Source organism: Parus major, chromosome 21, assembly GCF_001522545.3.
Source record: "Parus major isolate Abel chromosome 21, Parus_major1.1, whole genome shotgun sequence".
NCBI classification, from domain to species: Eukaryota; Metazoa; Chordata; class Aves; order Passeriformes; family Paridae; genus Parus; species Parus major.
This window is the reverse complement of record NC_031789.1, coordinates 4,280,697-4,307,308: the sequence shown is the minus strand read 5'-3', so window position 1 is coordinate 4,307,308 and position 26,612 is coordinate 4,280,697. Positions and strand designations below refer to the sequence as shown.

The 26,612-nt window shown below is 52.5% G+C and overlaps 2 protein-coding genes across 8 annotated transcripts in view; both read left to right on the top strand.

Annotated features, from left to right (window-relative positions):
- PRDM16 (PR/SET domain 16) overlaps positions 1-13,152 on the top strand; it is a 183,224-nt gene extending 170,072 nt beyond the window's left edge. For 2 of the 3 annotated variants that reach the window (XM_015648117.2, XM_015648116.2), the window contains exons 12-16: positions 2,198-2,367; positions 2,886-3,060; positions 3,834-4,064; positions 5,370-5,544; positions 7,634-13,152. In XM_015648117.2, the coding sequence (XP_015503603.1) occupies positions 2,198-2,367; positions 2,886-3,060; positions 3,834-4,064; positions 5,370-5,544; positions 7,634-7,768 (886 nt within the window). In that variant the 3' untranslated portion in view covers positions 7,769-13,152. The remainder of the gene's footprint in view (positions 1-2,197; positions 2,368-2,885; positions 3,061-3,833; positions 4,065-5,369; positions 5,545-7,633) is intronic. The other variant, XM_015648119.2, reaches the window with a different exon arrangement.
- A 1,953-nt stretch (positions 13,153-15,105) lies between these two features.
- Positions 15,106-26,608, top strand: ARHGEF16 (Rho guanine nucleotide exchange factor 16). 5 transcript variants are annotated; one of them, XM_033519262.1, is made up of 15 exons: positions 15,106-15,163; positions 15,937-17,229; positions 17,816-17,867; positions 18,281-18,450; positions 18,947-19,003; positions 19,416-19,576; positions 20,041-20,193; positions 20,566-20,695; positions 21,432-21,506; positions 22,350-22,442; positions 22,810-22,964; positions 23,295-23,474; positions 23,866-23,939; positions 24,312-24,413; positions 26,075-26,608. In XM_033519262.1, the coding sequence occupies exons 2-15, from the start codon at positions 16,672-16,674 to the stop codon at positions 26,455-26,457; spliced, it is 2,343 nt and encodes a 780-aa protein (XP_033375153.1). In that variant the 5' UTR covers positions 15,106-15,163; positions 15,937-16,671; the 3' UTR covers positions 26,458-26,608. The 5 variants fall into 5 exon arrangements, with proteins under 5 accessions (XP_033375153.1, XP_015503620.1, XP_018864299.1 ...); XM_015648134.3 differs by having other exon boundaries at positions 15,110-15,163; positions 16,647-17,229; XM_019008754.2 differs by lacking the exon at positions 26,075-26,608 and adding an exon at positions 24,829-25,805 and having other exon boundaries at positions 15,110-15,163; positions 16,647-17,229.
- The last annotated feature ends 4 nt before the right edge of the window (positions 26,609-26,612 follow it).

Here is a 26,612-nt window from a genome sequence, read left to right as displayed (position 1 = left end):
AGGTATTCCCTGTGACAGGCACTGGGACACACAAAAAAAAAGTGTTTTTTAGGAGCTGGTGAGGACAGGCAGGGAGAGAAAACCCCTGGCATCAGCAAGGATGAGAAAGGGGCTCCTGGTCTAAACTGGACAAAACCACTCATTAAAATCCCATGGAATAGCAGGGATATGGGCAGGTTTGGATATTGCAGTTTGCTGGAGTGCTGAACAGGAATCTGAGAGCAAATTCCTTGGTGCTGGAAATCTGTGTTTAACTCTCCTCAAAGAAACTGTGATTGTTCTTGCTGATGTTCAAATAACTTCTTGTTTTCTAGAGTTATTTGGGGGTTTTTGGAAAAAAAAAAAAAGGGAAAACGAAAGACTTTAGAAGTCTGGAAATGCTGTGGTTTAAAAAGGGTCTTTGCTCTCTCCCTTGGTTAATCCTAATAAAGGCCCATTATTTGAAATGTCTTTATTCTTGTTGGAGATTTAGCAGTAGGAAATTCGGAGGTGAACATGGAATCCATAAACATTCAGCGAAAGAGAGTGTTTCATAAATGTATTCCCACTTTTTCCAAAAATAATATCGATTTGTTTTTAGAGGCCGAATAAAAATCACAGCTGGAGCACATCTGGAAATGGGGTGTGTGTGTTTCACAGCGGGGATCTTTTCCACTCACAGTTGAACCTGTTGTGTCTGTAGGGAAGAATCCCATGTGCTCTGTGTCCAGGTAAACCCAGTTCCATCCTGGAGGGAGGCAGGCATGAGGTTAGTCTGTGCACACTGGGAGCTACTAATATTCCCAAAGCCTCCATGTCCGTGTCTTGGAGTGCTAGAGAGGCCCTGGCAGAGGTTGCCCTATACCTGGGAGTGTCCAAAGCCAGGCTGGATGGGGCTTGGAGCACCCTGGGACTCTGGAAGTTGTCCCTGTCCACGGCAGAGGGTGGCACTGGATGGGGTTTAGAGTCCCAAAACCATTATGGAATCCAGGATTCCCACTGAGGAGTAGCTCATGTCCATGGGGCAGGTGTTGCCCTGGGTTAGAGGAGCTCAGAGAAGCCTTGCTAGAGTGGAAGTTTTATTTGTTCTGGAATTACAAGGGTTTGGGAAGAGTTTGGACTTTGGAAGTGTCCAAGCTTTGCGCAGCTCTGCAGCAGAGACAGATTCTGCTGCTCGTGGGTTTTGGAAGCAGAGCCCCGTGGGGGAGCAGCTTTGCTGATGTACAAGTGACGTGTTTAAAGGGAGATGCAATGAGGGATTCGGCGGGTTCTGGCAGAAATGAGGTTTTCAGGAGTTTTAGACCCAAACTCTCCACCGCAGCTCGGAGCTGCCACCTTCAGTCCATCAGCGGCTGCCGCTCTGCCTTGCAACACCACTCCGAACAATTCCAATTTATTTGGAGGGAATCTAAACGCAAAAAAGGGGGGGTGATGGCTTTGAACAAGCCCCCAGGCCATCTGCCTCGGGTCCTGCAGAGACTGAGCTCGGAGAGGGAACATTTCTTCACTCAGCAGCTCTCCCGAATATCCTGGCTTGGCTCCTTGCATTCCAGCTTTTCATCATAAACCAGATATTCACTCCTAGGAGTAAATCTTACCCTGTTTGGAAAGGATGGTGGATTTCTTGGGAGCTGTTTTGCTATAAGAATAATTTTAATTACCTTTAAAGCCATGCTGTAGTTCATTCATGTCCAGTACCACAAGGAATTTCACAAATAAAGCCAGAATTTTCTGTGTCCAGCTAACTGTCATGCAGGGATTTGCCAGTTAATAATTATTTTATACATTTCACCTCCCTCCCTTCTTCTTCTGTCTTCCTTGTCCTCCCTCCACAGCCATATTTCACCTGATTCCCCTCAAAAAAAGTGGAAGGAATAAATCCACCTCTCTCATTCCTACATCCATGCATGGAAAAGTAATTATTTTGTTTCAAACTCTTATTTGTTTGGACGACTCACTTCCTAATTAATCCTAATCCTTTCTTTGTGCTCCTTGAGTAACAATAATATCAGATTTGTCTGGGATGATTAATGCTTTGTGCTTCCTTTAGCTGAGTAAAGATTTATAGACCAACATTTCCTGGGGTTTTGATTGTCAAATTTTTCTCTTTTTTTTTTTTTTCTTTTTTTGGCTTGTTGTTGTTGCTGTTTGGGGTTGTTGGCTTGGTTTTTACTCCCCCTCACACTGCACTCTTTGGCATTTTGCTGTTGTTTTCCAGGTGTAAATACTGTGACAGGTCATTCAGCATTTCCTCCAACCTGCAGCGGCACGTGCGGAACATCCACAACAAGGAGAAGCCATTCAAGTGCCACCTGTGCAACAGGTGCTTTGGGCAGCAGACCAACCTGGACAGGCACCTGAAGAAGCACGAGCACGAGAACGTTCCAGGTAGGGAAAGACTCTGTGGAACTGCTGGGGATCACTGGAGACAGGAGACTCCATGGTCTGGCCCTTGGGAAGCCTCACTGGAAAGCGTTGTCCCATAAGGATGAGTTTGTAGGGTTGTTTGTAGGGTTTTCTGGAAGTTCAAGATAAAAAGGCTTTGCTTTAACATAAAAAATTAAAGGAAGGAATTCCTGTGATGAAGCCAAGTAAGAGATTTCCCAGCACAAGTAAAATAAAGTATCATGGAAAAGTTGTAGGCAAACAACTCTGCACTGGTTCTCAAATTGTGTGAATTGTCCATAAATACTAAATATCACCTGTGTCTTGGTGTGCAAAAACACAATCTTCCTTTGGGATCTTTGCTCCATGACTTTCCTCTTGAGTACTAAATCAGTACCACAAAGTGAGAGGGCTGTTGAGAACATTCTTACTTCATGTTTCCTCATAACCATGGCCTTGCCAACACCTGACGGGGTCTCCTGTTGTCTCTCCTGCTGTCCCTCCGTGCTCCTGCCCCGCAGTGAGTCAGCACTCCGGAGTCATCGCCAACCACCTCGGGACCAGCGCCTCCTCCCCCAACTCGGAATCAGACAACCATGCACTTTTAGACGAAAAAGAGGATTCCTATTTCTCGGAAATCAGAAATTTTATTGCAAATAGCGAGATGAATCAAGCGTCGGCTTTAGTGGATAAAAGGTAGGCAAGGGAATAAAATTATCTGCTCACAGGACAGGCATGAACAGCAGAGTAATACAAAGGGGAATTCAGGCTGGCTGGTAGAAGCTTTCTCCTGCTGATTGCTCAAAGAGAAATTGTTGAAGGACAGAGCTCAGAGAAGGAGGAAGGCTGCTTGTCCCACAAATGTTAATTTTAAGAGATTAAAACCCATCATTTAAATCAGACTACACAGATTTGTAGTTCAAAAAAACCTTGGGGTTGGTGTATTCTCAACATGTTCATTGGCCCTTAGGAACAGTGAAGGGTGATTTTTAAATGCCTTAAGCACATTGGTTTTCTTCTTCGTTACATTTTAAATATAAATGTGTCTCTGTGTTCGTATCTGTGTATAACATTATCCATGTCTTTCATTCCAGTGGGAATACATGACTTAAACTGTCACCCTGAAAATTAAACCTTCTGATCTTGTTTTCATAGTTTCTAGCCACTTCCCCAGGAAAGTAACTATAAACATAGATGTGTATACGTTCTTTCCAAGAAACATCTTTTGATGGACATTTTGCATGACCATTGTGATTGGGAAAGTGATAACTAACTATCCAATCCCTGGTCATTGTTGAAAATCTATAAATACTGGAGTCACAAAATAAAATCATCCTTTTCCTTATCATAAATTGAACTGTGTCCGTGTGAATCATTCTGTGTCCTACAGCAACATTAAACATTTGCAATCTTTTTTTTCCTTTTCTTTCTTCTTCTCATCCTCCCTGTCCTTCAATCAAACATTTCAGGCCAGAAATCCAGGATATTGATGGCAATTCCCAGTGCCACGGATTGGCAAATGAGAAGACAGAAGATGTGGACGATGAGGACGAAGAACTGGAAGAGGAAGATGACGACAGCCTGACTGGGAAGTCCCAGGATGAGACGGCGTCACCCACGGCGGAGCCCCAGGGAGCATTCGAGGATGAGGAGGATGAGGAGCCCACGTCTCTCACCATGAGCTTTGACCACACCCGAAGGTGAGGGGGCCATTCCGGGGGGCTCAGCGCCCTGCCCGTGTCTGTGGTGCATCGTGAGTGCTGTGGGTTTGTCCTCCAAGCCATGCCATGCCTCCGGTTTGATTCACTCCAGATTCCATTTCACCGTGGTGGGGGACACAACACAAGTGGACTGCAAGGAGAGTCTGGAATGATATCCAAGGCTTGAGGAGCCTGAAGCAGGAGAATAGACACAAAACCCAGAGGTTTTAGGGTACCACAACTCAGGAGATGCTGTTTTTCTCTCCAAAACTCTGCTCAGGGCAAGGGAAGAGGGGTCTGTGCAATGCCTTTGGTGCTGCTATGGCCCTTTGAGTTGTAGCAAAATATTTCTGACTTCAAGTGGAGTTCTAAGAGCTCTGAGAAAGAGGGGATTCTGCCCCTCTGCCCTGATGAGACCCACCTGCAGAGCTGCGTCCAGCTCTGGGGTTCCAGCACAGGAAGGAAGTGGAGATGCTGGAGAGAGTCCAGAGCAGGCCCCAGGATGATCAGAGGGATGGAGCAGCTCTGCTGTGAGGAAAGACTGAGGGAACTGGGATTGTCCAGCATGCATGAGAGAAGGCTTCAAGGTGACCTTCCAGTGCCTGAAGGAAGCTGCAGGAAATATGAAGGGAGACTCTTTCCAAGAGCCTGGAGTGACAGGACAAGGGGGAGTGGATTTAAACTGAAAGAGGACAAATATAGGTTTGATCTTCAGGGAAAATCCTTCCCTGTGAGGGTGGAGAGGCACAAGGTACCCAGGATACTCTGTGGCTGCCCTTGTATCGCTGGAAGTGTCCAAGGCCAGGTTGGATGGCACTTGGAGCACCCTGAGATAGTGGAAGGTGTCCCTGCCCACGGCAGAGGGTAAAATGAGATGATCTTTAATGTCCCTCCCAACCCAAACCAGATTCCATTATTTTATAAAAAGTGAAGGATTTTTAATCCCAAGGTCAAGCCATGTGTGAACACCTCCAGAATGAAAGATTGCTGCACGCAGCACAGGCTCAGCTCTCTTTTTGCTGCAGTTTGCCCCAGTTTCTGGGGGCATTTATAGCACAAGTCACACAACACTGAGTGATGCCTTACCCACATTAAAAGCACCACTGTTTTTGGTGCAGAACCTCAGACAGAACCTGCTGCTTGTTGCTTTCCACTTCTTCCTCACTCCATCCATCCCGTGTCGTCTCCGTGTCCGTCTGTCCATCCCTTCACGCATGTGGCTCGTGAGCCCCCGTGGGTGGTGCATGCAGGCTCTGGGCCAGATGAGCTAACACAGGTCACCCCTTCCCCTGGTCATTGGTACAGGTGTATTGAGGAGGACGAAGCCGGCCTGTTAGATTTGGAGCAGATGCCGAATTTTGGGAAGGGGCTGGATCTCCGCAAAGCAGCCGAGGAAGCATTTGAAGTTAAAGATGTGTTTAATTCCACCTTAGACTCTGAGGCAATAAAACAGACTCTGTACAGGCAGGCTAAAAACCAGGTGGGTATATCCAGAATGTTTTCCTAGCTTGCCACCAGCATGTACAGCAGGATTAGGGAGTAGCTGGCCTCCTCTAGCCGAGGGTTATGTTCCTCTTCCAGTGGGTTATTTTCCTCCTCCAGAAGGTTTTTCGCCCTTTCCAGCAGGAATTCTAACACATACATGGATGTGTCTTGTTGCAACCAAATTGAAATAGAGGAGGAAGGGAGTGGGCATCACCTTTAGATGGATTTATCTCAGCCTATACAGTGAGAATGGGGCTATACAGGAAGAGAGAGGCATCTGTGTGTTTTTATCTGTCTGTATAAATGTTTTTATAACTCCTTGTTTATTTATGCTTTGAGGTGGTTCTTCTGTCGGTAACCACTAGGGCTTGGTCTGTAGACATGCCCTTGGGTTTGATTAAAACAGGTGTGAAAGACAATAATATATCCAGTACTTGAAACCCAGCATGTCTAGAGGGTATCTTTGTTTATCTCCTTGATTTCTAAAAGTAAACCAGAAAATGGAAAAGAAAAACCCCAACCCTGTGAGCCAGACCAGTTTGGACCCACCAAAAACCATCAAAATGGCATCTCAGAATTACTGGATTTCTGAAAGAAATCTGGAGGTTTGGGGCAGGTCTGTGTGTGCTTTCTGCTTTTTCATTAGCCAAAATACTCAGTCTGGGTTTATGGAGTTTATCTCTTGATCCTTCCACAAGGATTCTCACAAAAGAATTGTTCAGTGAAGTTACCTCAGGAGGCTGGGCTGGAGAGAGAACACGGCCCCTGGTGGGGGGGTGAGTACAGCTCTCACCTCAGAGGCCCATTCTGACCCTCAAGCAACAGAATTTATCCCAAAATCTATTTCAAATGTCCAGCAGAGCAGTGCAGCCACCAGGCAGAACATGGTTTTTGAATTAGCATCATCCAAAACTTAAAAAATTTTTTTTCCTTCTTCATAGTGGGTGCCAGCAGTGAGGCTGGGGAGGGGCTGCTGGAAGAGAGAGCACAGCAGTTTTTTGGGGTGACACCCACTTAAACACTTGCCCAACTCTTTCTGTCACTAACATCCCAAATGCACTAACTCTCTGGGAGCAGCTTGCTCTTTTCCAGTGTACCACCCTGGTACAGCCTGTGCTTGGATGGGGGAAAGTATTTCTGGGTTTGGACCCTGTTTTACACTTGAATCACAGTAAGCAACTTAAATTATTTGACCCGTCTTTTGGCAGGTAATATAAAACCTTTGTGTGAGCAGCACAGCACTCCTTTTGCTTAGTTTTAAGCAATTTTAGAAGTGTGTGTGCCCACAAAAGCACAAAACTGCTTTTTATTCCTCTTCCCTGGGCCAGGAGGGTGGGGAGTTCTCATTTTCAGGCCAGGGGTGGCAATGACATTGTTTTTCCCCTCTGCTGTATGAGGTTATCATCTGCATAAGCCCTTGCATCACTCATGTGGGCTGAGGGGCACAGAGAGGTGTGGGAGACCAATCTTGTGTCCTGCTGGAAGGAGAGCAGCCATCTTCCAAGCAACCAGCAGTTTGTTAGAGGACAAAGTCTTGCTGCATTTCTCTCAGCAGACCTTTAAGGGTTTCACTGCAGCAATAAACCCACCCTGACCACCCCAATCATGCCAATGAGAATTCCACATCCCTAAATATCCACACTGGCATCACCAGTGCGTGCATGCCAGGCGTCAAGTCAGGATGAGCACCACTTCCCACTGGGCACTGCTCCCCCTTCTCACTGAGCCACTGGCTTGTCTGGGGATGTGCTTTTTTTAAGAACAAGCCCCAGTAAAAGCTGTTTTCCCCTGGAAGCAGAACCTGGAATCATGTGGAGGTTTGTGAGCGAGCACAGGCAGTGCAGGATGGGTTCAGTCCTGTGAAAACCTGGGAGAATGATGGTCTCTCCTGACTGTCCCTAAAAACCATGACAAATCTGGAATTTTGAGTGGTGGGTGCCATCCCAGAGAGTGGATGTGAGTTTAGGCCAGCACAGAGGATGCTGCTGGCCCAGGTGGGCAGGGTGAGGTGGTGTTGTGTTTTACACAGGGTGTTCCTCCACCCCGTGTTCTCACTCGTGTCCTTGCATCCCTCTCTCCCCCAGGCTTATGCAATGATGCTGTCCCTGTCTGAGAACGCTCCCCTCCACACGTCCTCCCAGAACTCTCTGGGGGCTTGGCTGGACATGGCAGGAGCAGCTTCAGAGTCGGGGACCTTTAACCCCATCAACCACCTCTGAGAGGTCCACAAGGCACTGGCCGGAGCCCAGGCGAGGCGGTGGTGGTGCTGCAGCCATCCCAGCAAAATCCCAGCGAGCAGAAGATGGATGAGAGGGCCTCAGGGAGTCGTCTGGACTTTGGGCTGAGAAGGAAACCTGTCGCATCCGACCAACACGTCCTGCATTTTTATCTCTCCAGAGTTTTCCTTTCTAATTTATCAGAACAAACCTCTCCCAAACTGGATAACCCCGAAGCAGCCCCAGAATTTCACAGCCTGTAGGAATAGCATGAGCAAGACACGAATTGCACCAGTGCAATCAAAGATAGGCCCCTCCAACCTTCCAAACCAGTGTCACTGAGCCAGCACAGCCTGAGCAGGAACGATAGCTTGGAACCACATGGCAGCATTTCCTTCCCATCCAGCTGAATTGGTGAAGCATCAAGGGAAGAGAGCCAGGTATGACCTGTCCCTGGTGCAATTCTGACACAGCCACTGGAGTTATGCCAGGGAAAGGCAAATCAACCTATTTAACTGACCCCCCAAAAAAAGAATTCAGAATTCTGCACTCCCACAGAAACACCATCGTGTCCTTTGTTCCCAGCAAAACACTTGGCACTGAGCAAAGCTCCAAGGTGAGGCCACCTTGCCTGCAGTCATCATGAGCCACATTGCAACTCCCAGCTGAGACACCTCCAGCCTGGAACGTGCTGAGGTTGGGGTGACAGATGTGTCACATGGACACAGATGGTCGGCTGTGCCCTGAGCAAGGCTGGGAGAGCTCCCTGCCCCTCCTGTGAGCCCAGCATGGGCTGGAGTGCCCAGGAGAGAGCCAGGGTGGTGGAGCTCCTGGAAATGCTTGGATTTCCCCAAGCAGAGAGGTCAGGGGATAAAGCCCTCCCCGGATGTGCACAAGGAAACGTGTGCTGGGCAAGGCTCGCCTCACCCAGGGCAGCTCGGACCCATCTGCTGGTGTGTCACCTCCTGGGGTTTCAGGCTGCCATCACCCCATGCTGGTGGTGCCTGTGGCACAGATCTCTGATTCACACCATTGCTCTGGCCTGGTTTTTCCTCTGCACTGCCCGCTGCTGCTTGGCCTGTAATTTTAGTAGAAAGATGAACATTTCCATGCTCTAGCAGCCTGAGGGGTGCAGAGCAATGAGAATCCAGTTGTCTCTCTGACTCTAAAATTTCTTACGGAGATTTTATGAGTGATTTCCAATCACTTCAAAACTTCATCTTCTCTACTGCTTTACAGCAGCCTCCACAAATGCTGTGGGCTTTATGCTGTTCTCGGCTGCAATTCCCATCTGCTGTCGGAGCAGGGAATTTGGAGATGACATTCCCTTATGGAATGGTTAGGCCATGGAAAAGCCATGGAAAAGGGCAGACGGAGGGTCCTAAGCCAGTGTAGTGTGGCCTCATTCCAGCAGGCCAAAACAACAGGATCAGCTCCCCGAGCAAAGCAGAGTCAGAATTGGGTGTGACACCTTTGCAAGTCAGCTTTGCACCCAAGAGCACACATGAGGCTGATTTTGGGGAGTCTCAGAGTGCCCCCACAGGAAAGAATCCAGGGTGGCTTTGGTACAGAGGAAACAAAAGGTAAACTAGCATCACCAGTGTGTTTCCCAAGAAAATTTACCCTTTCCTTTTTGGTTTTCCACAACAACCTGTGAAAGTGCCCAGAGCTCTGAGAGCACCAGGAGGTGTGACCGAGCTGCTTCATGTATTTGCACAAAGCTCCTGGGTAGGTAGAGCCCGAGAGCCGACCCTGCCGGAGGAATGCCGGCTCTGCAGAGATGGGGGACAGCCCTGTCCCCTCCTGTCCCATCCTGTCCCCTCCTGTCCCATCCTGTCCCATCCCAGAGGCTGCAGCACAGCCCTGCCCAGGCACTTGGCCTTTAAATTATTCCCACAGGGGCCAAATGAAAATAATAAAAGAATTGTTTCTTTTCCTGATGGAATTTATTTTAATCTGTATATAACTTGGCATTTTGGGCTAATTCCTTTCTTATTTTATTTCTTCCTTAACAGTATTTTCTTATTACATTAGATATCATTCTTGTGAAGAAATCATGTTAATATAAGTATGTAGTGAAGGACCAAAATTGTGTTGTTGAGGTTGGATGTTGGGTAAACAGGGAGCAGCAGGAAGATTTTGTCCATGTGCCAAATGACCCCAGTCAGTGCTGCCAGTGGTGCTGCCAATTCTCCAGACAATCATCCCTCAGCTCCCCTTTGTCTTGAAGCTCCTGGAGCCTTGGAGGAAGGTTCCAGCAACTGGGAACAGCACAGGAGGAGGAGGAGGCCGGTGGAAATGCCCTGCCTCGATGGCCCTCCTCCAGGAGAACATGGAAATAGCCTTAAACCTGGGGATGGATCCATCCTGTCCCATTCCAGCTGCAGCTCCGTGACTCCTGGCAGCTGCTCCGAGCAAACCACGTGTCTGAGCCTCTCTCTCACAGGCCCTGCCTGCCATGCTGGAACAGGATCTGTGGGCAGCAGTGAGTGTTTGTGTGTGCCGACCATGGTTTGTTCACCCTGGAAGAAACCTTAGGGCAGGTCAGCATTGCACTCTGCAGCTCAGGGAGGTGACAGAGCAGCCAAGGGAGTGGCAGTGAGCTGGACACCAAAATGTGGGCCAATACTAAGGAATGCAAGTGTTATTGTGGGGATTTATTTGGGTTATTTATGGTCTCCCCATCCCTCTCTCAGCCCAGTTGTGTCATTTCTCCAGAAGCAGTTGGTCAGGTCGTTCCTCTAACTGAGCTCGCACTGTCTCTGTCCCCCTTCCCTGGCTCATCCTGGCTCTCCATGGATCTCCTGAAGGCCCCTGGCCAAGGATAGGGAGGTATTATCCAGCCAGGGATTGAGGACATTAAAAATATAGGGTTTAAAATCATGAAATGATATTTTTTTCTTTTCATATTTCCTAATCCAGTTTTCTCCCCATTACCTCTAGTTCATGCTGTAGGATCTCCCGACTCCTCTAATTTAGCACTGATTACAAGTTTCAATTTTTCCCATTAAGATAAAGAAACAGGAAGACTTTACTGAACCTCTGTTAATCTCTACCTTTCGTTGGATTGCACTTGGAATATGCTGCAGCTCACAGCAGGTGTGGAGGTTCCATTTTGCTGCTTTAGCAGAGAATCTTGTCTTTTCAAGGCTGCTTCCCGACAGGTTTGTGTCCAGGACATTCTGCTATAGGAGCACTGCTGCCTTCCCAATGCTGGGGAAGCTCTGGGAGCTTTGGTGAGACGTGGAGCTGTAGTGTCCAACCCCGAGGACACACTGGGATCCAGGGCAGGTGAAGGTGGCAGGGATGGGAAGTGGCTGCAGTGTGTCTGGTAGCCAGAGCACCACTCCAGGTGTGGTTTAAACCCAGAGCTTTGTGAGAGCTTAGGATATATTTATTTAAAGTATTTTCACAGCCACAACAGCACAGAGGAGAGAAGAAGCCCTGGGGATTTTTGGAGTGGACAGGTGGGGCTGGGAGCTGCACAGGGTTGAAGCATTGGTGCTCCATGAAGGGCCCTTTCTCTGGTCACAGCTGGACCTTCCTGCCTGAGCTGTTCAGGAAGGAGAATGTGGGTCTCGTGTCTGTGCTTCCCTGCTTCCCACCTACTGAGAGCTGGTGGTTGGTCCTGGCGTGATCGCTGTGGCTGCTGCAGACACCTGGGAGCTCTCCAGTGGGATGAGCTGAGGTTGTCCCACGGGACGTGCTGAGGTGCCAGGTCCTGCAGGACATGTTGAGGCACCCAGTTCTCCTGCTGGGCTGCTGGCTTCTTCCCTGGGATGGGCCCTTTGGTGCTCCAGCTGCTCTGGGCTGGTGCCTTTCCAAGCTGTCCCAGGCCACCAGGCCAGGCACCTCGGGGACATCGCTACGCAGGAGCCCAAACCCAAACGGGGCTGAACAAACATCAGCTGGGTGTGCTCACGGGACAGACAGCTGCTGGGGTCCTGTCCTCCCTCGGACAGTGCAGAGGAAGCTTTGCTCCATCCCCAATCAGCACTTAGACACTCAGTGGCCACCCTTGGGAGCAGCTCCTCGCCGCCGTGGCGCGGATGGAGCCTTTCGAAAGCTCTTGCACAATGAGCTGAACGTGTTTGACTCTAAGCATCAAAGCACTGGATCGTGAGCCCCCCGTGCCCCCGGCCAGGTCAATCTGCTGACTTTCCACTCGGTTTTTCCGTGCTGTACTGTGTGTGTGTGTGGCGGGGGGCGAGGGGCAGCGCTGGGAGCCTGCCCGCGCTGGCAGCGCTGTCCCCAAGGGCAGGAGCGGCGTCGCTCGGGTCAGTGCTGGCAACACAAGGGCAAAACCCTCTGCTCCTCGCCGCTGGTCAGTAGTGTTCTCACAAAGCCATGAAACTTCTCCGTAGTGTTGAGTGAAACTGTGACTAAAACGTTCTTGAATGATTCCGAGGTTCTTTTTTTCTCTTTCTTCTGTCGTTAATTCTTATTACCACTTTGGAAGAAGAAATTAAAAAAATAAATAAATAAAAAATTAAAAATAATTAAAAAAATATTAAAAAAAAAAAGAATGAAAAAGAAAAAAAAGGCAGCTTTGATTTTCCAAATGTGCAATTCACATGTGAACAAAGTAATTCTGAAAGTAATTCTCAGTGTATTTTACATTCTCGTTGCTCTCTTCAAAGCAAGAGATGTTTTGCCCTGATGTCATTTCCAGCCTGCAGAAGATGTAATTTAAAACATATATATATTGTGCTTGCAAGAATCATAAATCTGTGCATCCTATGTCATTCCTTTTCCCATTGTTACAATACAGATATGATTTAGGTTGGATTTTTTTTTTCCTTTAGACCTGTATAGTGTTTTTTTAAATCAATTGTAAATGTCTGGTTTTCATATAATGTTTTAAAAACATTGAGAAAGAGGATGGTGCTTGTTCCATATCATTCTTGATTGTATATTGCTTCTGTTATGTTTATAAGTAAACTGTGCATGACTTGTGTTTAGCAGTCATTATTGTGTCCGTTTGTGAAATTTTTATTAAAAAGAAAAAAATTCCGTAGATGCACTTATTGTATATGTGATTAGATTTTGCGTCCGAGGCTCGAAGCCTCGAACTGCCAAGGAAGAAAGAAAAAGTGTTGGCAGTTATTAATTAATATGGAATCGCTTTGTTGGGAGCATAATGAAATAAAAGATATGAAGTGTAGAAAATAATTAAAAAAAAAGGCAATTTTACAAATTTCATTTTGATGCTTGTGATAAAAGACAAATGTACTTGTGTAGAGAAATTCCTTTAAAATAATGAATAGAAAAAGCTGATTTTGAGGTTAATGCTGTAGAATAGGAATGTATACCAAATGTAATCTTTCCAATGCTACAATGAATTTATACATGAGATTGATATGCAATAAACCTGTGTGCTTTTATAAGCAGTGGTCCTGTGAGCTTCATTTCATGGAATAACCATGGAGAACATCCCCAATAAAGGACAGTGGGTGTGTCACTGTCTGGCTTTGCCTCTCTGCAGTACCTGTGGAGTCTGATGTCCTGTGTGTGGTTTGTAATACTAAAAGAGCCTCAAAAAATTAACTTATGGCCACCCCACTTGCTTCTGAGGTCAGCATCATGGAATCACACAGTGATTAAGGTTGGAAAAGCTCCCCAAGACCATCCAGTCCAGCCTGTGCCCAATCCCCACCTTGTCACTTAGAACAGAGCCCTGAGCAGCACATCCGGGCTTTCCTTGGACACCTCCAAGGATGGGGACTCCAAACCTCCCTGGGCAGCCCCTTCCAATGCCTGGACATCTTTTCCATTTAAAAATTCTTCCTCATATCCAACCCAAACCTCCCCTGGCACAACTTGAGGCCGTTTCCTCTCATCCTGTCCCTTGTTTTCCTCCTGTCATGGAGTTGTGCAGAGCCAGAAAGTCCCCCCCGAGCCTCCCTTTCTCCAGGCTGAGCCCTGCCAGCTCCCTCAGCTCCCTCAGCCACTCCACACAAGATTTCTCCAGCCCTTCCCCCAGACCTGTGCCCTTCTCTGGAAATGTTTCAGTCCCGCAACATCTCTCTTGTTGTGAGGGGCCCAGAGCTGGACAGAGCACTCGAGGCCTCCCCAGAGCAAAGCAGGTGCATCACATCCCACTGAAGGGATAGGATGTTTGCACAGGGAGGAGTGAGAGTATTCCAGAGGGGGAGAAAGTGTTGGGATGGGGCATCGGTGAGCTGAAGGAAAATGTCAAGCATATTTCCTTTCACAACCAGAGAGCAGAGCAGTGAACTGCCCAGTGATAGCGGTCAGATGGTTCAGCTCCAGGGGACCCTGGGAGCAGAAATTACTTGAAAGCCGGGTCTTTGAGCTAAAAACCCCATTACACAACTGATGAATGGCCTCGCTTCAAAAAGTCATTCATGGTGATCAAATGATGGTGTCCCACATTCGGGATAATGGCCCTTCCCCGGAGATCGGGAGGGTTTCAGTAGGAGCTGAACCCTTGAGTAGGAGCCCTCCTCTCTCTGGAGCCTTTCTCCTTATTAGCCCCGGAGGGAAAGGATAAAAAACCTATGGGATAAGAAAGCTGTGATAATGGGGCGATTGTCAGGCAGGCCCCGGAGTGAACAGAGGCATTTAAAAGAATATTGCTGACAAGTGGACTTTGTCATGCACAGAGTGCTTGAGATTCACCACAAACAAGTGAGAAAAAGGCCCCATTTGGGGGATGGGGAGGAGCAGAACAGGGGGGCAAAAGAGAAGGTCAAGGAAAAGTCTGTTCCCAGTAAAGACACAGCATTGTTGAGCCTTACTGGGCAACTGTCAGCAGCCTGACCCTCAGATCCTCTTTTCCAGTAGCTGCAGCGTCCAAAAGCAGCCGAAACTGATGTTCTGTGCATCCGGAGGGATCGCTCGAGGTTACCTTCGACCACTGAAGACCCCACTAAAGCGAGCATCAGACACGCCTGTACCAAGAGACAGCTGGGCTGCTGAAGAAACGAGTGTGTGTCGGCCAGACCCCGAGGACAGCCCGGGCACACTCTTTGTCACCCGTTAACGCGACAGGAGAACGACACCGAGCAATCCCCCGCCTTCAGTGACCTTGCAGAGGCGGCTTTAGGGGATGGGGAATGCCGAGACTGCAGGCGCAAACACCTGATTAACACTCATCAAGAAACAGCAAAACACTGTTCCTAGAGAAGCTTAATTATTTTTTTACCCCTGGGAAGCCGCGGCGGCCCCGGGACGGGGCAGGGAGCAGAGCGCTGACCGGAGCCGGCACGGGACACCGGCAGCGGCTCCGGGCTCCGACCGGCACCCCCAGCCCGGCACGGCCTCGGGGGCAGGACCGGCACCTCCCCCGGTCCCGCCCCGGTCCCTCCCAGCCCTTCCCGGTCCCTCCCAGCCCTTCCCCGCCCGCCGCCGCCGCGCTGGCTCCGAGGGGCGCGGGTAGGTGCGGGCGCGGTGGGGTCGGGGCGGGGGCGCTGCGGAGGGACCGGGGACCCGGGGGAGGGACCGGCAGCGGCATCGGGACCGGCACCGGGGCAGCCGTGCGGCCGCGGCCCCGAGCGAGCGGCTGCCGAGCGCCTTCCGGGGAGGGGACGGCGATGACCGGCTGTCCCGTCCCTCCCGAGGCTCGTCCTGCCGCGGCTCTGTCCCCGCTGTCCCCGAGGGTCTCAGCGCCCAGCGGTGCTGGGAGGGGTTGGGTCCATCGCAGAGGGGTTTGGGTGCTTCCCAGGGTTGTATCCCGCCGTGCTCCCGGCCCTTTTGGAGCCCTGCCCCCTGCACCGCAGCCCTGGGCACGCAGGGATGGAATCCGCAGGCAGTGACGGTGCCTGTGCCCGTGTGCCACCGCGGGCAGCGACACGGGGGATCGATGCCCTGGGTGGCCACCGAGCCTCCTTCCACCCCAGCACCGAGAGCTGCGGATGCTGTGGCCCCCAGACCCTCTGGATTCAGGCATGTTTATTGTTACCAGGGCTTAAGATAAGCTCCATCCCCAGCTAGGATGGGGTTAAGAGCGGAATGTGTCGCTTTGCTCGTCCGCGGGACACTTGGCAGACCTCTGGACACAGAGCATATGTCCTGCATCCGAGGACAGTGGAAGGAGCAGCGTCTCTGTCAAATGAGCTGTTGTTGATGGGTCTGTGCTGTCCTCCTGCCAGTCATTCATGCAGGGGAAAAGCACGCTCAGCCTTGGTTTGTTTCCTGGTCTTTGAAAGGGAACAGCTTGGAGATGGCACTGGCACACAATGGGATCTCAGTTGAGGACAACTAAACCATAGCTTCTCCCGGAGTTATGTAATGGGCAGAGGGCATAAAACACTCTGTCTGTTCTGTAGAAAGGTACGTGGTTCTGTGTGTGGCACAGGAGGGGATGAGTGACCTTAACCCTGGCTGGGGAGCCCCAGGGACTAGGGCAGGTGTTTTTGTGGGCGGCGTGGAGCCGCTCCTTGGCGCGGTTTGGGGCAGGTACGAGCTTGGAGGAGCACACGGTTCATGGCCAGGCGCTGCTGGGGATTCCACAGCCTGGGGCAGATGGCATTCAGGAGGACACAGACAGGCTGTGGTGGCTGGCAGCACCCCAAAGGGGAGTGAGGGAATACAGAGGTGTGGCAGCAGTGGGGATCAGGGAGGCTCCAGCCCTGCCTGGCTCAGGTCTGAGCCTGCCCGGAGCCTGCAGCACGGCCTGGCTGCTCCCGGTGCCTGACCAGGTCCTGGAGCCCCCAGGCTGGCCCTGGCACACGGTGGCCCCGTGAGGAGCGCGGGCAGTGACAACATCCCGAATGTGTCGGTACAGGCCCTGCCTGCGGAGCACCCTGGGAAGGCGGAGGCCGAGTCCTGCGCTGTCCCAAGGTTCCCGTGGCTCAGCATAAATTCCTGCTGCCTTACTGGGAGGTGTTCAGCCACCTGTCTGTCTGTCTGCCCTCAGCTTGCTGCTCCCCTGGGCCTCCACCATGTCTCGGAGCCCCTCTCCTGCCTATGTGGATGACAAGACCTTGCTCCTGGAGTACCGATGCCACCCAGTGCAGCCGGAGCCCCCCAGCCCAAGCTGTGCCCCTGGGAAGCGCAGCTCCACCACGGCTCCCAGTGCCACCTCACTGTCACCACTGGCCTCCCCCACCTCGGCCGAGCCGCGTCGCATCATCCTCAGCACGGACAGCCCGGCCGCGCTGAAGGTGGGAACGCAGCAGCTCATCCCCAAAAGCTTGGCCGTCTCCTCCAAGCCCAAGAACAGCCCCTCCCGGCACCAGAGCTTTGGGGCGAGACGGGAACCCCTGAGCCCCGACCCGAAGCGGGCGGCCGTCCCCATCCTGGCCCCGGAGGCAGAGGATGAGGATGATGGCGGAGGGGCCCTCAAGCGCAACCTGAGGAACATGTCATACCGCGCGGCCATGAAGGGGCTGGACGCCGGGCTGGACACCGAGCTGGAGCCAGCCAAGGCCGCTCCCTCACTGAAACCCGTGTCTGAGGATGGCAGCGCCCTGCCCAGCCACAGCCCCGCCAGGAGCAAGGTGGGTTTAGCACCCGCTGTCACCCCTGTCAGGCAGGGGTGAGGTCCTGCTCTCCTGGTGGTGACAGAGGAGCTGCAGGGCCCACAGCTCTGGTCAGCTCTGGAGCTGGTTTGCTGAGCCTGGTGTCATGACTGGTGCCTTGGGAAGCTCCGTGTCACCAGCAGATGCTGCAGGTCCCTGGAGAGCCTGGGAATAGCTGACATGGCTTTCATGGGGAGTGAAGCTGGACACTTGGCAGGTGGCTGCGGGATGTTTGCAGGGTGGGGCTGGCCGGGTGCGCAGCTCCAGTTGTACACAGATGTGGGTGAAGCACGTCTGGGGACAGGGAGACTCCAGAGCAGGCAAAGTCCAGAGAGAGAGATTTGACAGCAGCAGTGCAGGTACAGAATGGTTCTGAGCGTGACCCTGGGTACGGGAGGTGAAAGCTGAGTCACCTGGGTAAGGCAAACAGAGCTCAGACAAAGCCAGGCTGAAAGAACAGGGTGGTGTGGGCTGACTGGCACAGGTAACTCCCCCTGTTCCTGAAAGTTTTCCCAGGGCCTCAGAAGTGTGGTAACCACAGCAGGCTCTCCTCTTGCCCTTGCAGAGAACCCTCGGAAGGAAGCGGGTGCAGAAGCGTGGTGGCTCCTTCAAGGACCGTGAGTGCTCCTGGCCCCTCTGCCTCAGACAAGCAAATCCCTGCTTGGCTTCCCTTCCCCCCTGTGCTGCTCCCTGCCCGTGGCCTGGGGCCATGGCTTTTGTCTCTGTTTCCCCGAAGCAACAGGAGCATTGCTGCCCTGCTTTCCCACTCCTGGGGCTGATCACGCTCCAGTTGCTGCCATGCTCGCAGATAGATGGTTCCCAGGGAAAATGGGAGAGCTGTGGGAGGCTGTTGGGAGCAGGAGCCGCTGGGTGATCGGTGCAAAGTCCAACCTCATCAGGGAGTTTCTGGCCCGGGCTCACTGGCACTTGTGGCTCGCAGCCAACAGGGCCGGGCGGCCGTGGTGGGAAGGAAGGGAAGCCATGGGCTGGGAGAGGCTGCTGTGTTGACCTCGTGTCTTCTCCTCCGCAGAGCCCCGGCTGTATCAGGAGATCCGTGAGAGAGGTCTGAACTCTGTCAGCCATGAGTCAGACGAGGACTTGCTGGAGGAGTCCCTGCCAGAGGAGCCGTCCTCTCTGGGCTCCACGATCGTGGTGCAGAGCTACCGCCCGGCCCAGCTGACCTGGAGCCAGCTCCCAGAGGTAGGGCCAGCAGCTCGTGGGGTCTGAGAGCTGTGAGGGGATAATTCCACATCATTGGTCCTTGCACTGGGATGTTCTGGGTTGTCTGGGTTGTCCAGCCCTGGCTGGCACATGCAGGGTCTGCCCAGGGCTGTTGGTGCAGGTGCTGCTGCTGTGGTTTGGCTTCACCCACAGCTGCAGGGAAGGTGTGTGCTCCTTGCTGGGCTTCCCCTGGACTGTGGGGAGAGCAGTCTTCATCCAGGGAGCTGCTGGGGGCCAGGTGGTGCTGCAGGGGGAGTGATGCAGGAGTGACTGGTGATGGGCAGTGGTGGTGGTGAGTGGTGGTGTGGGGTGTGTTCTGATGGGTTGTGATGGTTTGTAATGGTATGTGATGGGTTGTGACAGTGTGTGGTGGGTTGTGACAGTGTGTGGTGGTGGGATGTGCAATGGGGCAGCTGACACAGCCCCAGACCGCACTAGAGGGCGTGCAAGGACCATTGTTCCTGCTCATCCACAGGTTCTGGAGTCAGGCATCCTGCAGAGGATCTCACCCGAGGAGCGCAAGCGGCAGGAGGTGAGAGAGGCCTGGGATGTGCCTGGGAGCACAGCAGAGGCACCAAAGGCTGTGGGACACACGTGCCTCTGTCAGGGCTGGCTCTAGGTGGATCTGGGCTCGGCTCAGCTCATGGTGCTGCTCCAGGACTGGGCAGTGCTGGGAGGGCTCACCTGCACAGATTGGTGGGGAAACAGGCAGCTCTGCTGGATGCTGATGGGAAGGGAAAACATCTTCATGGCTTTTTAACAACTGAATGTCCTAAAACACACTGGGATTATTGGTATTGGCCAGGCCATGCATGAGGTGACAGAAACCAGCATGGAGGCAAGTCATTTCCAGTGGCTTTTTGCCAAGAGAGTATAAATAAGATTTAAAAATTAATTTCCAGCTTTGTCAGTTTATGCTGTTGCATCTTCCCTTCTTTCTCCAGGCAATGTTTGAGATCATCACTTCTGAGTACTCCTACATGCACAGCCTGAGCATCCTGGTGGGCCACTTCATGAAGTCAGAGGAGCTGAAGGAGACCATGACTCAGACAGAGCACCACCACCTCTTCTCCAACATTGGGGACATCCTGACAGTCAGCACGAGGCATGTGGGGCCTGAGGCTGGAAGCAGGCAGGCCTGGGAGGGGACCCTGAGCTTTTTATTTGTAGTGCTAAACCAACCATCCCTTGGATTGTGGAAGGTACTTGCTGGGAGGTGGGGAGGAAATGCCTTGGAAGCCAGTGCTGGGCGAGCTGTGTCCGTGTGGGAAAGCAGCAGCAGGAGGATGCAGCAGCCCTGGGAATGGCTGTGGGGGCGTTGAGGGGCTTCCCATGGGGCAGAAATGAAACCTCATGGAGGGCTGAGGTGGAGGAGGGATCCCGTGCAGGAATGGAGGAAGTGTGTGCCTCTGGAGAAGGCGTGGGTGTCTCAGCTGCTGGAGCTGCCCTGCCAGAAGGGATCCAGGCTCCATCTCCTCTGGGAAAACTGGGGAAAAGCTGCAGTGGGAACATTCAGTTTGTCCAGCCCTAGTGAGTCATGTGGTGAGGTTGTTTTAATTCTCTCCTCAGCTTCTTTGAAGACTTGGAGAAGCGACACCAGGAGCACCTCCTGATCCCTGATATCAGTGACATTGTGGAGGAACACGCCTCAAAACACTTCAACCCCTACATCAGCTACTGCTCCAATGAAGTCTATCAGCAGAGGACACTGGATAAGCTGCTGTGAGTACAGGGCTTGCGCTGGCCATGGAATTTTCTCTGAGGGGCTCTGGGCTCCAGGGATTGCAGAGGTCACTAGCACATAAGGACACACATGGGCCTTGTTCATCTCCAGGCCAAGTTTGAGTCTGTTGTTGGTACACCTGTGGCTCTACCCACCTTTTGGTGGGTTCAACATCTCTCTGGGTGCTTTTCCACCACCTGCTGTGGGATCAGTCCCGTTTCTTCCCAGCTGGGTACTCCGAGCCTGGCAGAGTGACAATGAGCACCCCAGGCAGCACCATCACTGCTCTGCATTTCCCATACATGGAGAGCTGCTGGAAAATCCTGACAACTGAAGAACAGAGTTAATGGAGCTTTCTTGTCCTGTTCCAGAACCACAAACCCCTTATTTAAAGAGACCCTGAAACAAATTGAAAGGAAACCAGAGTGTGGAGGCCTGCCAATGATCTCATTTCTCATTCTGCCCATGCAGAGGGTAACACGGCTTCCTCTGCTCTTAGATGTAAGTAGTCACACAGTGACACTGCTTGGACCCTCTGAAGAGGTGACTCTGCTATTCCCTTTGTTTGCTGAGCCCAGGACAGCTTCTGCTTGGACTTCCAGCCCTCTGGAGCTGGGCTCTGAATGCTGAGCCTGGATGCTCCTGTATTCAGGAGAAGCATTTGGATAACTCTCAGGCACGTGGTGGATTCTTGGGGTGTCCTGTGCAGGGCCAGGAGATCCTAATGAGTCCCTTCCAACTCAGCATATTCTGTGATTCTGTGATTTTTATCCAGAGCAATCTGCTTCTCTGGGGGCTGTCTCAGGTGTGCAGCTTGAAGCTCTGTGAATAACACTTCATTTCACCCATCTGGGTGACCTGAGCTTCTTCTCTGCCCTATCTGGGTCCCCAGGTGGGGTGGAAAAAGTGTCCTGATTGATGGGTGGTCAGGCAGCCATCCTGGAATGGAATGGAAAGCAGGTCTTGCATTCTTCATGGAAATCTGCTCTAAATGGCAAAGCTGCTGGATGTGGGATTTCCAGTAACTGCTCCCAATCTGTGGTGGGTTGCAGGGGTGAGGGCCAGGCACGTATCAGACATGAAACCCCAGATTCACAGCTCCCAGCACTGCTAAACCTTCCTTTGACCATTGGGAGCAGCTCAATCAATGTGCAGCATCCTGAAATCCCGGGGCAGTGGCTGGTGCTCCCTTCTCTGTGCTGCAACATCACTAAAACTTCTTATCTTGGAATTCCAGACCGTCCAGCAAAAAACAAACGCACGCACCGCAGCGTACGGAGCTGCCACCCGCGCTGTGAAGGCCATCAGCAAGGTGAGGCCCAGCTGCCAGCCCTCCACCTCTCCTCCTGCCAGCTCAGCCCTCAGGAGCACTGATCCAATGCTGCCATTCCAGCCTCTCATCTCCCTCCAAGCATCAGTTCACTTGAGGCTCCTCTGCTCCAAACAGCTGCCGGATGAACACTTCTTTCCCCTTCTCACCTTTGTCACCTGATCTTGGTTCGTTCCTTTTTCTTATCCTCTTTTCTTCTCTCCTCTTTGGCCCACCTTTGTCCTTCCTGAGACAACTCTCACCGTTATTTTTGGGGATTTGGGCAAAGGGCAGTGAATGAAGCACAGAGGGAAGTGTGGAGTGCAGGAGTCACGAGCAGTGTCCATGCTCCTGGATCTCATCTCCCTGTGTTTTCCTATCCACTGGTCAGTCACAAGAGCTAAAGGCCCACAGAGACTGTGGCCACCACCATGCCAGTGGTGACTCTTCCTTTCATTCCCCTGAAGAGCAGCTCTTGGCAGCACATTCCTGCTGCTCCCAGTCTGTCCTGCTCTCACATCCAAACAGAGTCCTCCCTTCTGTATGACTGTCCACCCTCCTGCCTTGAGCTCTTCTCAGATGATTAATTCTTCCTCTTCCTGTTGCTCCTCAGTTTTGGTGCAGGTTCACTTGAGTCCTTCTCCAAACAGAGCCCAGTGCCATCTCTGTCCAGGAGAACATCCCACTGTCTTTTCCCAAACCTGGCATGAAGCCTGTGCCAGGATTTGTCTGCCTCTCCTGCTCAGGGCAGCAGGACAGTCCCTAGTGCTGGGGGTGGTGTGGGAGATGGGTGGGCTCAGTGTCCGACCCTTCCCCTCTTCCCTTGGGATATTTTTCTCTTCCCAGCTGGTCAAGAGCTGCAATGATGGAGCTCGGGCTATGGAGAGGACAGAGCAGATGTACACCTTGCAGAAACAGCTGGAATTTGGGAAGAAGAAGGTGAGGTCTTGTGGAAGTGGTGGTGGGAAGTCTTCTGAGGCCTGTTTAGTCAGGTGAGAGCAATGCTGGGAATCTTTGTGGGAAGCCTGGACTGGGCTGTTGGATGCAGGAGTTTTTAAAGGGTGTAGTAAAGCCATGGCAGTGTCACCTGCTGTTGGGGTCCAGGGTCTGGGTGTGCTGGAGCAGGGTGCATGGCTGCTCTGCCTTCCACCCGCCCCCTGGAAAACCCTTTTAAAAGACACTTAAACACACGTGGTGTGTCCATCCCAGCTGAGCCCAGGGCCACTGCAGGTTCACTTCTTGCCTTGATTTTGCCTGCTGCTGCTGAGGAGGGCAGTAACTCAGGCTGTTGCTGGTGCTGTTCCAGCCCTTCCCGCTGATCTCGGTGTCCCGGTGGCTGCTGAAGCGGGGGGAGCTGCACCTGCTGCTCTCGGAGGAGGCCGGGATCTTCCGCCGCGGTGCCGGCCGCCTCTGCCACCTCTTCCTGTTCAATGACGTCCTGATCATCACCAAGAAGAAGAGGTGAGGCTGCAGGGAGGGCCCTGCCTTCCCCTGGAAAACAGCTAGGGGATTAAACCCCAATTTCCCAAGCAGCACGTACCAGAGAAATCTGTGAGATTCCTGTTTTCACCTGTTTGAGGTGACACCCTTGTCAGCCAGAAGAGAAGCGCCCAGTCCCATTGGTGGCTTTGCCTCGGTGGGTGGGTGGCCAACAAGTCCCCAGAGCCATGTCCCACCCTGAGCATCACTCCAGGCTGCCCTGGAAATGCCTGCTGAGCCTCCTGTGCCAGGATGGGATCGGGAAGTGACCCAGACCCCACAGCTGAGGCTCTGATCCCATCTGTGTCACAGCGAGGAGAGTTACACGGTCATGAACTACGCCACACTGGACCAGGTCACTGTGGAGAAGGTGGAGAGCTCAGATCCACCCTCCCCTCCTCCTGGCAAGGCCGGTGGGCACCTGCTCCGAGTGGTGCTGGAGAAGGACAGTGAGGGCCGGCGGGAAGAGGTGGTGCTGTCAGCAGAGACGCTGTGAGTGCTACATTGCGGTTTTGCTCTGGCTCCTGGGGTGAACTGGTGCCCTGGGAGTCTTCTGAGGCTTCTGCAAATCTCCCTTTACCCCCATGCTCCTTCTCCCAGAAATGGGGATGTGCACAGGCTTCTCCCAGGCTCCTCCCAGGCTCTGTTCCTTCCTCTCTCTTACGTTTCCCATATAATTCCCATATCAGCTTCCCCTGTCCAAGTGAAGTGAAGCAGCTGGGCCTCCTGTGCCACTTGGGAAGTGTCCTTACCTTGAATAGTCTGATCAAATGCTTGTCCAGTTTGACTCCCCTGGAAAGCATTCATCCTGCTGGGAATGTCCCAGCTACTGCTGGCCACAGGGATGCTGTCCCAAGGCTTTCTTTGTGTTTTCCTCTGGCAGGAGTGACCGGGCCCGGTGGATCGCGGCGCTGATGCACAGGGAGAAGGAAAAGCCCGACACCACTCCCAAAGGAGGTACCGTGTGCCAGAGGGCAGCCTGGCTCTGCTGGCATTCCCTGTTACACTGGAGCATTTGCAAGCCCAGGTTTCTGCCTGGTTCTCCTCTATTCGTGCCAATGGAGAGGAAAACCCCACACCTTGCTCCTTAGGAGTTGCCTCCCAGGAAGTTATCAGTCACAATTAACTTTAAGTACATTTCCTGGGAGGCACAGGAATTCCAGGAATGCTTTCAGTTGTTAGAGGAGGTTTGACAAGCTTGGAGGGCTAAGGGGCAGGGACAGGAGGGAATGGAGCATGCTGTGCTGTGGAGCACTGGGTGGGCAGCTGGGGGGTCATGGCTGATCAAGGGGCTGTGCCTCACTGTCCCTGCTGTCCCCTGTCCTGCAGAGCTGAGCCAGGTGGAGATCACCCGTGCCTACCTGGCCAAGGAGGCGGACGAGCTGTCCCTGCAGCAGGCAGACGTAGTCCTGGTGCTGGGGGGAGAGGATGGTGAGTGCCAGCGAGCACGGGGCTGGGGCAGGGGGAACCTTCAGTGATCCCCGGGGATTTTAGTAATTGCAGAAGCTTCCAGGAAGCCCTGGCTGCTGATGAGACTCATGGCACTCACTGGCTGGTGCTGTGTCTCAGCAGGTGACAGTGGGTCCTGGGGGGCTGAGGGAGGTGGCACTGCCATGGGCAGCCGTTGTGTTCCTTGGGGTGGCTCCTGTGTGCAGGCTGTGCCTGGCACCAGCAGCAGAGGCCTCAGAAGTGAGAGAAAACCCCCCCCAGAACAGGCAGTAAATCAGAAACCTCCTCCCCTGCCATCCCCAGATGCCTCTAACCAGCACCTCCAAGGGAGGGGAGTGGTGCATCCGCAGGATCCATGGCCCTTCCTGGCCCTGTCACCTGCTCTGCTCTCTCCCAGGCTGGTGCTGGGGGGAGCGGCTGCGGGACGGGGAGCGGGGCTGGTTCCCCCAGGCCTGTGCCCGGCCCATCACGAGCCGCGTGGCCGCGGAGGGCAACGTGCGGCGCATGGAGCGGCTGCGCATCGAGACCGACGTGTAGGGACACCCCGAGGGACCCTCTGCCTCAGGGAGCTCCAGACCTCTGCAGACTGAGCCCACGGAGAGGAGGCAGCAGCAGAGCCTTTCTTCCTGAGCTGTGCTTGTCTCGGGTGGCAGATCCCATCGGCCAGGACAGGTCCGTGTGGCAGCTGGGACACAGCAGCTGCTGCAGTGAGAGCTGGCGCCGGTGACCTGGAACAGGCTCCGGGAGCAGCCGAGGGCTTGGCTCAGGTTGGAAAGGCTGGAGCTGTTCTGGGCTCTGAGGTGCCTGTGCCACCATCTCCGTCCCTGCTGGCAGCTGGGCCAGCACCTGCTGCACACCTGGTGTGGGGAGAGCACACCCCACTCAGGGATTGTTAGGAGCTGAAATCCATGTGCTTGGCTTATTCCTCAACCCAGTTTTTGCTCCTGTTTCCTTTTTCTGGCCCTCCCCCCAACAATAATTCTTGTGCCCTTCAGGCAGAGCCGTGCCCTGCACAGGTGAGGTGATGCCAGACACCTTTCAGTCCCTTGATAAAATACTTGATGCCAGAGTTGTTCCCATGGACTCAGCTCTGGGGCCAGGAAGGAGATATGCTCCAGGCAGAGGGGGAAGCAGGGGCAGGATGAGGATGCTGCAGCTCCCACCTGCCTTTCCCTCCTCCCAGCTTGGGGAGAGTGTTCTGCCCAGGGCTCATCCCTTCACACCTCGTGCAGGGGATGTGGCAGCTACAATTTTGGGGTGAGCCAGCCCCATACACTGCCAGCTTCACATTCACAGGGGCAGTGTTGATGTCTGTTCTGATCAAACTGTTAAATTGTAAATTAAGGTAACAATAAATTCTTGGATACCAATGAACCATGTGTTCTCTGTTAGTGGTGAGTGTCCTTGAGCACGACAGCTCCAAGGAGCCAGGTTGTCCCAACTATGAGCCCTGAAAAGAAGCTTCATTCTGCTGGTGGCATTGCTGTGGCCTCTGCATGTTCTCACAAAACACATGCATCTCGTGAAACACCCTCCAGAGCCCCTGCCAGCCTGCTGCCACCTGGAGCAGCTGTCGGGTGCATTTGACTGAGACAGACACATTAAGTAAAAACTCAGCCAGGCTTTCTGTTTATTTCTTTTAGCTGTGGAGAAAGTAACATTTTTCATCAGTGCTAAATTAAAGAAGATCCATAAAGAGAGGCAGTACAGAAAAAGAGGAAGCAAACAAACTGGATTAAGAAATATGAACAGGAAAAGAACGTTATATAAAAATACAGGTAGAGGGCTGCTGCAGTCCCATGCTCAGACACGTGGTTTGCTCGGAGCAGCTGCCAGGAGTCACGGAGCTGCAGCTGGAATGGGACAGGATGGATCCATCCCCAGGTTTAAGGCTATTTCCATGTTCTCCTGCAGCAGGGCCATCGAGGCAGGGCATCTCCACCGGCCTCCTCCTCCTCCTGTGCTGCTCCCAGTTGCTGGAACCTTCCTCCAAGGCTCCAGGAGCTTCAAGACAAAGGGGAGCTGAGGGATGATTGTCTGGAGAATTGGCAGCACCACTGGCAGCACTGACTGGGGTCATTTGGCACATGGACAAAATCTTCCTGCTGCTCCCTGTTTACCCAACATCCAACCTCAACAACACAATTTTGGTCCTTCACTACATACTTATATTAACATGAT

Bases quoted from the DNA above. Each gene is read 5' to 3' on its own strand.
- ARHGEF16 (XM_033519262.1), top strand. From the start codon at position 16,672: ATGTCTCGGAGCCCCTCTCCTGCCTATGTGGATGACAAGACCTTGCTC. The intron at 20,194-20,565 runs GTGAGTACAGGG...GTCCTGTTCCAG, and splicing joins AGGACACTGGATAAGCTGCT to AACCACAAACCCCTTATTTA. The intron at 23,940-24,311 runs GTACCGTGTGCC...CCTGTCCTGCAG, and splicing joins CGACACCACTCCCAAAGGAG to AGCTGAGCCAGGTGGAGATC.